This window comes from Trichomonas vaginalis, chromosome V (genome assembly GCF_026262505.1).
Source record: "Trichomonas vaginalis G3 chromosome V, whole genome shotgun sequence".
Classification (NCBI taxonomy): domain Eukaryota; phylum Parabasalia; order Trichomonadida; family Trichomonadidae; genus Trichomonas; species Trichomonas vaginalis.
Genome location: NC_067207.1, coordinates 32,113,276 through 32,128,557, shown reverse-complemented (window position 1 = coordinate 32,128,557; position 15,282 = coordinate 32,113,276). Strand labels below are relative to the sequence as shown.

The following is a 15,282-nucleotide window of genomic DNA, read 5'->3' as shown; positions in this document are numbered from 1 at the left end:
GAAATACGTAATAAAGATTAAACAATAATAATTGATTTTTTTATTTCAAAAAAATGATTAATCCTCCTATTCCACAATTTACTAGTATAGATGATGCTATCAGACAAATACAAACAGGAACGAAGCATGTAAGTATTATTCTTCTTGGAACTATTTGGTCTCCGCCATGCAGATACACTTTTTATGCATTACAAGAAGTAATGGAATCTCTTGAAAACAATGATGAGATTCAAGCATTCTATGTTGATCAAGATGCAAGTGTTCAGTTTTGTTATACTGAAGGCATTCCAATTGGATTTCCAACTATAATTGTATTTGCTTTACCAAACGAAGAGCAAATGGAAGAAGAAGATGGAAAGCCATATTTCTTATTCTTTATTCCAGAAGGCCAAGTTTATGATCAAAATAAATCAGATCAATTAAAAAGCAGGCTTATTAGGCAATTGAATCAGAAACAATTAAAGCATATCATAGATGAATCGTTAGAAGTATACAAAGGCAAAAAATATGCTATTTCAAGTCCAATTTAAGATTTAATATGATAAAATTCAATGGTAATCTATATATTAAGATATCAAATATTATATATGTTGTATCTGCGGATCAGGTTCATCTTATAATAACTCATGATGTTCGAAGATCAATACATGACACTGTAACATTGGAACAAAAATTTAGGAATTCAAATTTTTAGTACCCTCAATTTTTGACTTTTGCAATTTTTTCATGACCCCCTGCCCAGGTATCTAAAATACCATTTATCGCCTGAAAAGCACCCTTAATTTATGCCAATTGACAAAATAAAGATATGTTTAGAATGCTGATATGATGGAGAATCATGCTGCATCATTATTGGCCAGCAATATATAATATTTAAGAAATCTACAAGATTATCTGATTTCATGAAACTCAATGTATACTAAGTTTCAGACTTTGAAATTTTAACATGTTGATATGGGTACATAGGGTTTATGATTCCAGTCATTTATTTAAAAAATTACAAAAATGAATTAATATGATGTGAGTAACAATGGTAATAAACGCTTAATTACTAATATAATATTTCTTGGTAGGAATGAAATGTTTTGGTGACATTTATAGAAGTTAAGCTGAGAATCAAAAATGCAAAAATTATTTTAAATATTACAAGCATTATTTGATGTCATTGAGTTTAGAGTCGTGTAGATATATGAGTACAATATGTTATTGATGTATATATGCAATAATTGTGAAAATGAAATGTGAATCTCAAGATGAGTTGCATGTTACTGCGCTATAATTTGAATTCAATACGTACATAACATTACTAAATGTATTTTAAGATAATACAAAAAATTAAGCTTGCAAAAAGATATCGAAATGTAATTTTCATTAGATTCAAAGTTCTGAATAGATTTTGATTTTAACTATTGATGAGTTTGTCAAACCTCTATAATAATAGAATGTAGAACTAATTAAATATAATTAATAAAAAAATACAAATTTAAGTGATATTATAAGAGATATATGTGATGTTACCAATATGATATGATATTGGAGAACTGATAGAATTGTGATGTGAGACTAAATATGATTTTATTATGAATAGGAGAATAATATTAGAAGAATTTCTTGAATTTAATGTATCTGAATATGTAATTGGGCATATATTCTATATATATATTGGTAGGTTAACTAGAAATAAGAAGATGAAAGATTGTTAATGAATAATATGAGATTAAGCGAAAATATATTGTTCTAATAGATGAGTGTTGAGATCCAATATATATGAAGAGGGATATGTGAGAGGAAATATGTATATTTAATAAAATAAGCGATGAGAGAAAAAATAACAAAGATTTATATGAAATTTTGAGTATTGAAAAAGCTCGATTAGTGATTTTATGTCTGTTAAAGGAATAGATATTCTAGGAGAAAGATAAATTGAATTAAAGAAGAATAAAAAAAGTTGATTAAGATTGATAAAAATATTGAATTGTATGACAATGGAAAGAAGGAATAAATTGGTGTTGGTATGACGGTATCATTTCGGGAGACATTGCCTCTGCATGTTCCCAGAATGAGACAATCTTCTCCAATCAGAATGTGATTGCAAAACTTTGACCGACAAGAGTGTATTGTGCACTCCTGTCGGTCGCAGTGTCTCATTCTGGGAGACATTGCCTCTGCATGTCTCCCAGAATGGAACAATGTTCCGCATTGATAACTTGAACGCGGAAGTTTGACCGACAAGAGTGTATTGTGCACTCCTGTCGGTCGCAGTGTCTCATTCTGGGAGACATTGCCTCTGCATGTCTCCCAGAATGGAACAATGTTCCGCATTGATAACTTGAACGCGGAAGTTTGACCGACAAGAGTGTATTGTGCACTCCTGTCGGTCGCAGTGTCTCATTCTGGGAGACATTGCCTCTGCATGTCTCCCAGAATGAACAATGTTCCGCATTCATAACTTGAACGCGGAAGTTTGACCGACAAGAGTGCATTATCCAATCTTTTTTGTCATATACCTCAACCCACAAAGACAAAACCTTACATAAAATAGGTAAACTTTGGTTTTCACTTAATAATGTTATTTTTAATTTTTTGTTCTTTTATATAACTTTTTCTTCTACTAAACTATTTTACAGACTCTACTGAGCTATCCTCACATATACCTGTGACAATAACATATATACTCCCTTCATATTCTGATCTCATGACATATTACAGCACAAACTATAATTATACAACATACCTCATAAAGTCTGATTTTACCCCTATCTAAGCGTTCAAAACCTATTTTCCCCGCGTAATCTGATTCTTCTGGCTCTACTGATTCGATTTCTGCTGTCAGATCGTGAAAATATGCATCACACAATGAGATAAACACAAAATACACAACTTAATATTTTCCTTAAAATTGTCAATTCCTCGATCTTGACATATTTATTATTTCCTCCGTTTTCCCTCACAAATATATTTAATTTTCTGAATAAGACGTATAATAAAATGAATATCTTAAAACTAAATACAAAATTAATGTTGGGTAAATGACTAGATATAGTATGACTTTTTGAATTCATACATTTTTTTGAAAAAATTGTAATTTTCAAAAAAAGATGTTGTTTCAGTGTGAACTTGAAGAGAAATTTTAAGGAAAATAGGTTTTGAACGCTTAGATAGGGGTAAAATCAGACTTTATGAGGTATGTTGTATATATTATAGTTTGTGCTGTAATATGTCATGAGATCAGAATATGAAGGGAGTATATATAATTGTTATTGTCACAGGTATATATGTGAGGATAGCTCAGTAGAGTCTGTAAAATAGTTTAGTAGAAGAAAAAGTTATATAAAGAACAAAAAATTAAAAATAAACATTATTAAGTGAAAACCAAAGTTTACCTATTTTATGTAAGGTTTTGTCTTTGTGGGTTGAGGTATATGACAAAAAAGATTGGATAATGCACTCTTGTCGGTCAAACTTCCGCATTCAAGTTATGAATGCGGAAGAGTGTCTCATTCTGGGAGACATGCAGAGGCAATGTCTCCCAGAATGAGACACTGCGACCGACAGGAGTGCACAATACACTCTTGTCGGTCAAACTTCCGCGTTCAAGTTATCAATGCGGAACATTGTTCCATTCTGGGAGACATGCAGAGGCAATGTCTCCCAGAATGAGACACTGCGACCGACAGGAGTGCACAATACACTCTTGTCGGTCAAACTTCCGCGTTCAAGTTATCAATGCGGAACAGTGTCTCATTCGAGGAGCCCTCAAAAAGAACCTCACATCGACTCTCTCTTTCCGGCATCTTTACCGCATAGAAAACTGCTCGTTCGCAACTTTGTGTGCAATCTAAGAGATGATTGCGGTAAAGATGCCGGGAAGATTGACGCTGCAGCAGAGAATCACTACGGCTCTCTTTTACCGGCATCTTTACCGCATAGAAAGCTGCTCGTTCGCAACTTTGTGTGCAATCTAAGAGATGATTGCGGTAAAGATGCCGGGAAGATTGATGCTGCAGCCCCAGGCCGCACTCAGATTTCATCCCGCTACACAATTGTTCATCCAACAACTGTCATAGAGGTTGAAATTTTCGACCAGAAGTGAAACATATCATTTTTAAGACTGCGGCGCGCAAGCAAGTTTGAACCTTTCAAGGGTGATCAGTCCTTTACTCATTTCAAGACCTCTTGTTGCCTGATAAAACGATACTTCCTTCCTTGTGGGCCATTGAAAACCGCCCAAACCGTCACAACTTGCTTCCTAAATTTTATTTGCGGAGTAATTATCATGCATATTTTATCGGATAATAATATCAAAGCTAAATTTCATATTATTTTTTAAAGATATGCATTTTCTGTCTAAATTTATTTTTTCTGTTTCCAATTCACGGAATAATATTCTTACAAGCATATACATAGCTAATATATATCATTTTAATAATAATAAAACCAAAATGATGTATTCTTCATATAGTTATTTAAAATTCGTTAACTAGAATTGTATTCAGAACGAGGCAAAGTTAGGAGATACATAAAAACCAATAACTTGATAAGTGATACCTTTTTTCCTGATATATCTATATGTGTTAATGTCAAACACGATTTGGAAAAATTAATTCTTTAAATCGGCTTAAGAATAAGACCAACATCAAAAGCATGGCTAATAAATTAATAAATCAATGTTTAATTACCGATTCATGCATTTTTTTCAAAATTTCAAATTTCAAATTTTTGTTTCTCCAAAATATTAATTGTTTCCACTAGATTAACAAATAAACAATAAATTGGATTAATGTAATGCCCAATCATTCATTTTAAATTTTAGATTTAAAACAATATTTTTCTCCATATTATTATAACATGAATCGCTATGATATAAGAAATATATTTTCAATATTGAAATTGAAAAATTCTAAAATTTTTGAAATTCAATTTGAGTGTGATGATCGATAACATATATTTTTTAATTAAAATCTTGTGTCGCTATCATATAAATATACTATTTCTAAATTAAAAATAGAAAAAAAGGTACTATTTAATGATGAAATTGCAAATAATATCAATATATATATATTCATGCTGATATATTTTGGGAACAGATTGGCAATCACATAAATAGGATTGTGTTAGTTTGTCATGGATATAAAACAAATTTTCGAGCTAATTGAGCGAATTTAAATCACAAACACTTATATTTTCTATTACAAGGTATATTTGTAATATACAACCAGTAAATAGCTTTCTCTAACTTTTACCAGCTTAGATGATAGCAAATTAGATACGAATTTCATGACCCCTCACCAAATTCCACTAAAACATATACAAATAAAAGTACTAAGTGGGTATCATCTAACCCTAGAATTATAGCTCCTAGGACTCATCCTAGATGGTAGTTCTGGAAAAACACCTGGTTTTTGGAGTTGCAAAAGTTAAAAATTGAGGGTAAATTTGACAATTTTATTTATCAGGAGAGCAAGTATTAGCTTTGTAAATAGTATTCTATTACATAAAACATATATGTTTTTGAATAAGAAATGATTGTTTCATACCTTACAACTCGGATTAATCACTTTTCCACATTTCTCTCAAATTTGAGAGAATTTGAGATCTATGACGTACTGAAAAATAAACGTCGATTACATCAAAAATCTGGACGATAGAATGGACAAAATTTAATAGACATAAATCTGAAATTGAAGAATATAATATAGTTATCATAAAGCTCAACTTTTATAAAAATCAAAAAATTGACGATCTTTTTTTTTTCTGCTTTTTTTTCTCGAGTGAGAGAAATTTTTTTATTTTATTTTATATAAATGTTTTTGAATATTGTGAAAGGCCCTCTTCCTAATATAGTCATGGATATAGACAAGGATGAGCTTACCGTAGCTGAAGTAGCAGAAAATTATAAATTAGATGCGAATAAAATCCTCTTATGCACACCTAAATTTAGAATTTTACTCAAGCCTACGGATAAACTCTTCGAAATCGAAAAAAACTTACGACTAACTATCAGGCCACAAAGATATCCCCCTGCTCCTTATCATCTAAGAGAACTTGGTCCAAATGAACAAACATACATCTCAATTCCAGTAGAAATTAAAACGCAGTCCGATGTTGAATTTCCAAACATGGTAATCGATTTAACGAAAGCGGAGGCTGAATCATTAACAGCTCGTTCATTATTAGGAAAATGCTCTCAACTCTTTGGCTACGATTGCAGTCAACAGACAATCTCAGAAAATGGCACACAATTAGATGAGAAGACAATAATCAAGACAAATCCTGAACATTTGGCGAAAAATAGTTATCTTTACTCCTGCAACCTTTCTAAGTCTGCCATTCATCCAATAAAGCATCGTATCAACCTTTGCCAGCAAATTGTCGATTCAGAAGCTTTCTACATCGAAACATTGAAGACGATGTTGACTTATTGGCAGCCCCAGATCAAGTCAGCGGGATATTTCAATGACGAAGTTGGAAATGAACTGTTCAAGAACGTTTCTTCGATGATTGGAGCTCACCAGATGTTTTTAGAACAGTTGAAACAGCAAAAGATTTCATTTAAGCAAACAATCTGCGAAACATTCCTCAACTTCGTTCCTTACTTCAAAGTATCATCTGCTTTCGTCTCAAATTACCAGGCAAACGACGCATACATATTAAATAAATTAAAATCACGTTCGATGACGAAAGCCTTCCAAGAATTACAAGACAAATGCCCAGATAAATCTGGCCGTTCATTTGCTCAGTTCTACGTCGCTCCTGTCCAAAGATATCCGAAATATACTCTTTTACTTCGCGATCTTGACAAGAGAACACCAAGATTCCATCCAGACAAAGACTTACTCCCTACAACCCTTGAAGCTCTCACAACTGTCAACGGTTCGTTCAATTCCAGCACATTTATGATGAAAATGACATATGTGATGAACCAGCTTCAAAAAGAGATCGGCAATTCGTACAAGATCCTTATCCCCCGTCGCCAACTCCTCATGCAATGCGAAGTTAAAATTATTTCGATTGCAGCTAGTTCGGGAAAGGGATTTATCAACTTATTCAACGATATCCTTCTTATTACCGATAAGCACAAGAAGAATCAAGAGGTTCTTTTATTCCAAAACCTTGAGAACCTTCATTTCAGACAACAAGGTGACGCTTTAGTTATTATTGGTACATCAGAGATCCATATTACGTTCAAGGATTCAGAAGAAAGTGCTTCCTTCTACGAAAAGCTCCTCCAACAGATAAATGTCTGTTTCTCAAACATCGATTGCAAGGAACCGTTCGCTACATGGCGTTTGGGAACCGACAGTCCTGTCCAGGTATGGCTCCACGCTGGCTGCATCGTAAATGGAAGAGCTCTCTACTTCGGCGGACGAAATGGGAACTTGATGTTGTCCACGAACTTCCTCAAATTCAATATCGACACCAACCATTGGACAATCGAAGAGAACTGCCCTGTTCCGCCAAGGTTTGGCCATACTTTCGTCGCATGTGGCGAATGCGCTTACGTTTGCTGTGGCAAATTGCTATCGGCCATGGCCAGCGATATCTGGAAATTCGACCAGATCACGGGTGTTTGGTCGAAAGTTAAGGACGAGTTACCTGAACATGCGAGATTTGGCCATTCCTGTGTTTCATGGGGTTCCAAGCTGATTATCTTCGGCGGAATGACTCCTGGACAACAGATCTCCAACTCTCTGTTCATTTTCGAAACAGATACAAACAGATTTTACGAATGTTTGACAGAGAACCCTCCACCAGGCAGATTCATGCACAGCGCGTTCATCAATGACCAGGAACAGATGGTAATCATGTACGGAAACTCCAAGAAGAGACTTGCGAACGAGATCGACATTTTAGATCTGAAAACAATGAAATGGTTCTACATTCCGATCTCTGTTGACAGGGAATTCTCCGGCATGAACTTTTCTGTCTTCAAACACGGCAGATTCGCTTATTTCATCGGTGGAACATCAGGAACAAACACTGTTCCTCTCCACGCTCTTGATTTGAAGACATACAAGATTGTTGAGATGAAAGAGTACGGAAATCCACCACGCGCTGTTGTCAACTCTGCCTGTGTTTTGTACCAAGGAGAGATTTTGATATTTGGAGGCAGAGAATCTCCACTTGGAGGCAGTGTTTTGAACACTCTCTGCTACTTAAATGTCGCTGCAGGAGAGAAAGATTTACCTGTTACTAATTATCAGTTACAAGAGAGAAAGGTTGAATTCACTGAAGAAGAACTCAAGAGAAGAGAGGAGTTGAGAAAAGAACAGAAACAAAGAGAAGAAGAAGACAACAGAAACAAATCATCAGAAGTCGACGAAAAGAAGAAACAAATGGAAGAAGAAGAGAGAAAGAAGAAAGAAAAGAGAAAGAAGAAAGAAGAGAGAAAGAAGAAAGAAGAGAGAAAGAAGAAAGAAGAGGAAGAAAAGAAACAAAAAGAAGAACAAGAAAGACTTGCAAAAGAAGAGGCAGAGAGAAAACAAAAAGAAGAACAAGAAAGACTTGCAAAAGAAGAGGCAGAGAGAAAACAAAAGGAGGAAGAAGAGAGAAAACAAAAGGAAGAAGAAGAGAGAAAACAAAAGGAGGAAGAAGAAAGAAAATTAAAGGAGGAACAAGAAAGAAAAGCTGCAGAAGAAAAGAAAGCTAAAGAAGAAGCTGAGAGAAAGGCTAAAGAAGAACAAGAAAGGAAAGCTGAAGAAGAGAGAAAGAAGAAAGAAGAGGAAGAAAGACTTGAAAGAGAAAGAAAAGAGAGAGAAGAACAAGAAAAGAAAGCCAAAGAAGAGGCAGAGAGAATTGCAAAGTTAGAGGCTGAAAAGAAGGCAGAAGAAGAAAGAAAAGCCAAAGAAGAAGAAGAGAGAAAAGCCAAAGAAGAAGAGGAAAGAAAGAAGAAAGAGGAGCAAGAAAGACTTGCAAAAGAAAAGGAAGAAGCAGAAAGAAAAGCTGCAGAGGAAAAGAAAGCTAAAGAAGAACAAGAAAGAAAAGAAAAGGAAGAAGCAGAAAGAAAACAAAGAGAAGAACAGGAAAGACTTGCAAAGGAAGAGGCAGAAAAGAAGGCTTTAGAAGAAAAGAAAGCCAAGGAAGAACAAGAAAGAAAACAAAAAGAAGAAGCCGAGAGAAAGGCTAAGGAAGAAGCAGAAAAACTTGCAAAGTTAGAAGCTGAAAAGAAGGCCAAAGAAGAACAAGAAAAGAAGGCCAAAGAAGAAGCGGAAAGAAAACAAAAAGAAGAAGCGGAAAGAAAACAAAAAGAAGAAGCAGAAAAGAAGGCTTTGGAAGAAAAGAAGAAAGCAGCAGAAGAGAAGAAGAAGAAAGAAGAGGAAGAGAGAAAGAAGAAAGAGGAAGAAGAGAAGAAGAATTCAGAAAAAGAAGGACCAGTTTCACAAGGCAAAGTCTTGGAATCAAGACAATCCAAACAAAAACAAAACGAACTTCACCTTCAGAAACAGAGATCACAGGACGTATTCCAATACAGTCAGAAACAAACACTCGAGGAATTCATCGAACTCCAGAACAAGAAACAGTCGAGAAAGATCACTTTCGTCAACATGGAAGGCGTAAACCAGTTCGTTTTCCTCTCAGGAATCGAATCTCCTCAAATCAATCCACAGACAATTTCCAAGGAAATCTCTTTGGAAGACCTCGGAGACCAGTACATCGAGAACTCCTTCTACAACCTCATCAGCGTTGATCCGCAGTACTTGACTGTCAGTTCCAAAGTCATCACATCGAGAAAGGCAAGAAGATTGTGGCAGACAATGGTTTCTGTCAGAACTCTCGAGAAAGACATCGAGGAATTGAACAAACTGCAGAACGTGGAAGTTCCAAAGGGAACTAAGTTCTTCGCAAAGGTTTTGCAGCAAGGAAAACTCGCAAGAGTTGTGAAATTCACTGTCGGAGATGACGTCGAATCCATCAAAAAGAGTGTTGAAAATGAGGTCAAATTCTCAAAGATTTCTTTGATGAAAAAAGGAGAAATTGTTGAGTTGTCAGCAGAGAACTTGCATGATGCTATTAAATGTGCGGTTGGTGTTCAGAGATCAGATATCAAGTTACAAATCGAATAAGTGTTTTAGTATTTTATTTATTTTATTTTTAATTTTTTTTTACGTTTAAAAAACCTATTTTCATATTTTCACGTTATTACTTCTACTCTTTTTATCTATGAAGATTAATCTATGATAAGAATAAGATAAAACTAATGCATTCCAGGTATCAAATTAATAAAATTATGTTCTAATGTCAGTCAATCTTCGGGATTTTTAGGGTTTATACAAATAAACTGTCGACAAAGGTTGTTATGCTGGAATTTGCCATACATTTTCAGATATTTATAAATACAGATTAACTTTTGACACCTTTGGTTAGTTAGTAAATGAAATCATAGCCTATATGATCAATTGTGACTACGTATCCAATTCATTTTCATCTCATATTACAAATTGAATTTTCGAATTGTTTAAAATTCGGGAACTATACTCTCTTATAATAGGAGAAGTTATTGTGATATAGGAAATACATCAAAAAATAATAGTTTGAATCATAACTGAATTCAAAATTTAGTTTGCTATCAACGATTAAATTTCTATCAAAAAATGATCGTAATTCATATAAAACAAAAATAAAAATGTTCTCCGATCAATACTATATGATAATGTAATCCGAAATAAACCTTTTTCTTTCAAAAATTGAATTGGGAACTTTTTTATTGTTTTATATCATGTCATCATTCGATTTTTGCTCAGATACTGAAAGAAAATCATGGTTCATCACGCTACTTGTATTCGCTATATTGTTCTCAATTATTGTAACACTGAATGTAGTTCTAACTGTTTGGTTTAGAATAAAAAATCCAGATTTTTTATTAAGAGATCAAATACCAAGATACATAATGATAGCTTGCATAGCAATAAAAACAATACTGCTTTTCCTCCAAGCATTTTGCTACAAAAATTTAGAAATCTCTTCAAAAATACGCACAGCAGTTATTTCATTTGGTGGATATGCCATAAATATTGCTTATTTATCAATACTTTACTCATGGTGCAATGCATTTAAGGATGCTATTGGTGGAAAAATGCAAAAGTTTTTCGGAATAACAAAATTGTTTATAATTGGTGCTTCCATAGTATCCATAATCCAATATTTCGTATCTTTATTTATTACAAATCAATCTTTTTGATATTTTTTCTCAATCCTATGGGATTTGATATTAATTGTACTTTTCGTTGGAATGGCAATTATATTACGAGTGAAACTTGACATCAAGTGCAGTATTAAGCTCAATTCAGAGCATATTATTTATATTCTTTGCTCAATTGCATCAATAGCTCTAATTACTAGAGCAATTTGTTACTTTGTATTCATCTCATGGTATGCAAAAGACCAAAAGGCTCAGCCTGATTGCGAACGGAGACAAATGGTAAACATTTGTGTGAAAGAATCGATTGGCCAATTTCTACCGCTTTTCACCATTGTTCTATCTGATTTGCTTATTCATTACGAAAAAAGAACTGATATTACTAGTGTGGAAATGATTGAAGCTTTCCAAGTAATTTGAATAAGACGATGCGAAAATACAGGAGCACAGATTCTATCCAATATAGGTAGACTTCCGAAAATCAGTTCCTTCTCGAACTTTCCAAGATTTATTTTATTTTGTTTACATTGAACGAATAAACTGTTTGTTTTTAAGAGTATCATTACTTTCTGATAGAGTATTTTCTGAATAAATCCTATTAAAATATTAAATTGGGAAAAATTTGATATCATTTAAAATGACGGTGAATTTTAGTGAAAATGCATTTACTAGCTGAGATATGAATATAGACTGAAATCATTTGCTTGAAGTAATGATTTGTCTTTAACCTTATTTTTTGACTTGAAAAGAAAAAATTAAGTGCTTCTGGTGGGATTCGGACCCACGACCTTCCGCTTACTAGGCGAACGCTATAACCACTAGGCTACAGAAGCTCTTCCAAATACGCTAAAAATGTGTATTGGTCAATGAAACTTAATGATTTTATCTCGCTCAATTTATAAATTTTCAGATTTATAATCGAATTTTATTCTACTTAAGTTATATCCAAAATTTTGACTATTAAAATCTTCATATTTTTTTACAAACTTTATCCAATTTTTTTCGTTTTTCACTTTATTGACTCAAAATTAAACATCTATTCTATATTCACCATCTCTCAACAATTTAACTATAAAAATCAACAAATTATATTACGAATTTTTTTAATAAAACAACAAAATACTAAAATAAACAAAAAAAAATTAATAAAGTTACATTTCTATGTAATGTATCAACGCATTGATAGTTATCTTTGAGTTATCTCCAGCAGATTTCGATACCTTCTGCAACACTTTTATTGCGTTCGAATTCTTCAACAGTTTCTTTCCTTCGTCTGTTCCTGCAATAGCGTGGAAAGCCGACAAAACTCTCATTACTCCTTCTTCAGTTTCAGAGGCATTCAACAGTTTGTCAATCAATTCTTTCTTTATCACATCTCTTGTATACAACTCTCCTTTGCTCACAAGGTTAGATATCAAACTTGCTGAGCATTCCACTGCTCTTTCATTTGATTTCAGCAGTAAATCAGATATTTCGTTTATACTTGGAACGATGAAACCTCCAACATCAGAAGTATGATAAACAGCATTAGAAAGAGCGTAACAAGCACTTGCACATACATCTTCATCATTATCACTTGCAAGTTTAACTAATTTAGGTATGGCTTTGTCGCTAAAATCATTAGGACGACCACCCTGTCTCCATACATTTCCTAAAAAGTGACAACATCTTCTTCTTACAAAAGGTGACACATTTTCTAAATCTTGTAAACTCAGTTCCAATATATTACAAGTATTCTGCATTAGGGATATATATTCATGGCTTAATCTTGCGTAATGCGATGCCACTATATAAAAGCTTTCTCTTGAGAAGTCATTGGCCAAAAGTGCCTGTAAAACATCCTGACAAGAATTTTTGAGAATTTTTGTTTGGTTTGGAAAAGAAAGAACTAATTGAACTAATAACAATACTTCTGATGACGGTTCTGTCAATAAGTCTGAAGAAATGAATTTGCAGAGAGATGGTATCAATCCTTTAACACATAAACTCTCTCGAACAATTTCAATTTCTTTCTTATTTTCTTCAAAAAGTGACAAAACAAATTCAGAAATATCATGAGTGCAAGTTGGAACATTAAATATGTCAATCATCGATGGCAGCAAAGGTATGATAGTTGTAGATGGAACACTTGATAATATCGAACTGAGAAGTGGCGCTTGGTGTATAGGAAGTAGCATTGGCAATTTTTCAATGCAACTTTGCAACATTTTTTCATCAATGTTGAAACATCGGAAAGGACTTCCGAAAACAGCAGCGTAAAACAAGATTTCTTTCTCACTGCGTGCACTACTCGATGCGGCACTCAAAAGACTCTTAAGACGTACTTCGTACTGTGCATCACCACCACAAAGAAAACGTGACAAAAATTTTATGTCTTTTCTTGCTGAAACGTTTGTGACTTTGTTTTGGAAGTCTGGGATGAAATTCAGCTGTGATAAGGATGCCTGGCAGAAGAACAAGGCGGAGGAGTAGAGACAGAACGAGGAAATATGTGGTTTAGTGTCATCTAAAAGTTTGAAAAGTGTTTGGACAAATTCAGAAATCGGAGCAATGGAATTGAAACAGTTTTCATCTCTTGCAACCATAGCTGCAATCAAAGTAAGAGCACAACAGGATATAATTGGTCCGGGTGACTTGATCACTGAAAAACTAAGAATAGGAAGAGTTTGGGCGGCTGATTGACTGAATTTCTCACCAAAAGGGGCGGAAACTTTAATTAGATAAACGAGAAGTGTGTAAAGGATCTCTGTGTCCTCTGTATCTAATGTTGTAAGGCTGCCAAGAAGCTCGTCATGTAATTTCTGACAAATTTCGTCAGGAATCGTTGGTGGAACGACTTCTTCCTCTGCAATTCGACATTGAGCGTAAGGAATGATGATGGCAAGCGAAAGGAACTTCAAAGTGTTGTGTTTCGTCGGATTTGTGGATAATAATTTTGTTGCAGCGGCAGAAACATAAGGAGAGTACCTGGATGGGTCGATATTAAGAAGTCTGACTGCAATGTTGGTTGCTTGGTCGGCTGTTTCGTCGCATTGAATGAAATAAGGAATATGCATCGCAAAAGTATTGGCCAAAGGGGATTGTTCAAGTGGATCTGCATTCTCTAGCTCATTAAGAGCTTCGCAGAGTGTAAGAGCTGGGTATTCTGTTGGTGACATGAGAACATCTTGAAAATCTAATGGTCTTGAGGTCGGAGGACGGAAATCCTGGTCTTTGAGAGCACTTTCGAACTCTTCGTTCTTGAATCTGTAGAATGAATCATCAAATGGTCGTAAATCTACGTAGGCAATCCATGGATGATTCAATAACTGCTCACAACTCCATCTGGAGTCAGGATCTTTGACGAGGGCCTTGAGAATGAAGTCTTTGAATTCATCGGAGATGGGTCCTGGCCATGTAATTGGTTCATTAATGATCATTTTGATTAAATTGTACATTGAGTCTGTAAAATATGGTGGTTTTCCGTAATAGAGTTCGTATAAGATAATACCTAACGACCATATATCAATTTTTTCTGTGTAAGGGTATTCTTGAACGAGTTCTGGTGCCATATATAATGGAGTGCCTTTAATTGAGTTTAAAACTAATGTTGTTCGTGACAAAGCTCTTGCAAATCCAAAATCACATAATTTAATTGATGAATTATCTGAAACGAGAATATTTTGTGGTTTTAAGTCGCGATGAATGATTTTTTTCTGATGTAAATGATTTAATGCTGACACTAACTGCGCTGCAATTGGTTTTAACTGTTCTTCTGGTAGTCTCTGCGTATCTGAGATGATCTGAAACAAATCTCCTCTTCCGAGCTCTGTAACTAAGCAAAACTCCGAATCTGTTTCAAAGTATTCAAGTAAACGCATAATATTTGGATGATCAACTTTCTTTAAAATATCAACTTCACGGCGGAAATTTACTAAATCTTCGTCTTTCATATTGCCTTTCTGAATTGTTTTTATAGCAACCATTCTGCCCGTGTATTTCCTCCTCGCCTTAAATACACGGCCAAATGATCCTTCGCCGATTTGTTGAATTAATTTGTATTCATCCATTCTTATTTCATATCACATATCTACTTCATTCACTAGAAAATTGTGTGATGAAAATAGGATAAATAGCATCCCTATATAGTGTCTGGCAATAAAGTT

At 34.1% G+C, this 15,282-nt stretch overlaps 4 protein-coding genes and 1 non-coding gene across 5 annotated transcripts, besides 1 other annotated feature; 3 read left to right on the top strand and 2 right to left on the bottom strand.

Annotated features, from left to right (window-relative positions):
• Positions 1 to 53: 53 nt before the first annotated feature.
• TVAGG3_0441610 (thioredoxin-like family) lies at positions 54 to 1,067 on the top strand (the record flags this gene model as incomplete). The annotated part of the gene is made up of 1 exon (XM_001315711.1): positions 54 to 530. The coding sequence occupies one exon, from the start codon at positions 54 to 56 to the stop codon at positions 528 to 530; it is 477 nt and encodes a 158-aa protein (XP_001315746.1).
• A 2,251-nt stretch (positions 1,068 to 3,318) lies between these two features.
• TVAGG3_0441600 (uncharacterized protein) lies at positions 3,319 to 4,204 on the top strand (the record flags this gene model as incomplete). The annotated part of the gene is made up of 1 exon (XM_051234226.1): positions 3,605 to 4,093. One exon carries the CDS (start codon positions 3,605 to 3,607, stop codon positions 4,091 to 4,093), a length of 489 nt encoding a protein of 162 aa, XP_051103956.1.
• Positions 4,205 to 5,804: 1,600 nt separating this feature from the next.
• Positions 5,805 to 10,126, top strand: TVAGG3_0441590 (Kelch repeat domain family; the record flags this gene model as incomplete). Its single annotated transcript, XM_001315710.2, has 1 exon — positions 5,805 to 10,064. One exon carries the CDS (start codon positions 5,805 to 5,807, stop codon positions 10,062 to 10,064), a length of 4,260 nt encoding a protein of 1,419 aa, XP_001315745.1.
• A 1,771-nt stretch (positions 10,127 to 11,897) lies between these two features.
• TVAGG3_0441580 lies at positions 11,898 to 11,970 on the bottom strand. Its single transcript has one exon. It is a non-coding gene; the product is annotated as a tRNA-Thr (tRNA).
• Positions 11,971 to 12,282: 312 nt separating this feature from the next.
• Positions 12,283 to 15,197, bottom strand: TVAGG3_0441570 (protein kinase related family; the record flags this gene model as incomplete). Its single annotated transcript, XM_001315709.1, has 1 exon — positions 12,289 to 15,186. The coding sequence occupies one exon, from the start codon at positions 15,184 to 15,186 to the stop codon at positions 12,289 to 12,291; it is 2,898 nt and encodes a 965-aa protein (XP_001315744.1).
• A 32-nt stretch (positions 15,198 to 15,229) lies between these two features.
• Positions 15,230 to 15,267: a mobile genetic element.
• Positions 15,268 to 15,282: the final 15 nt, after the last annotated feature.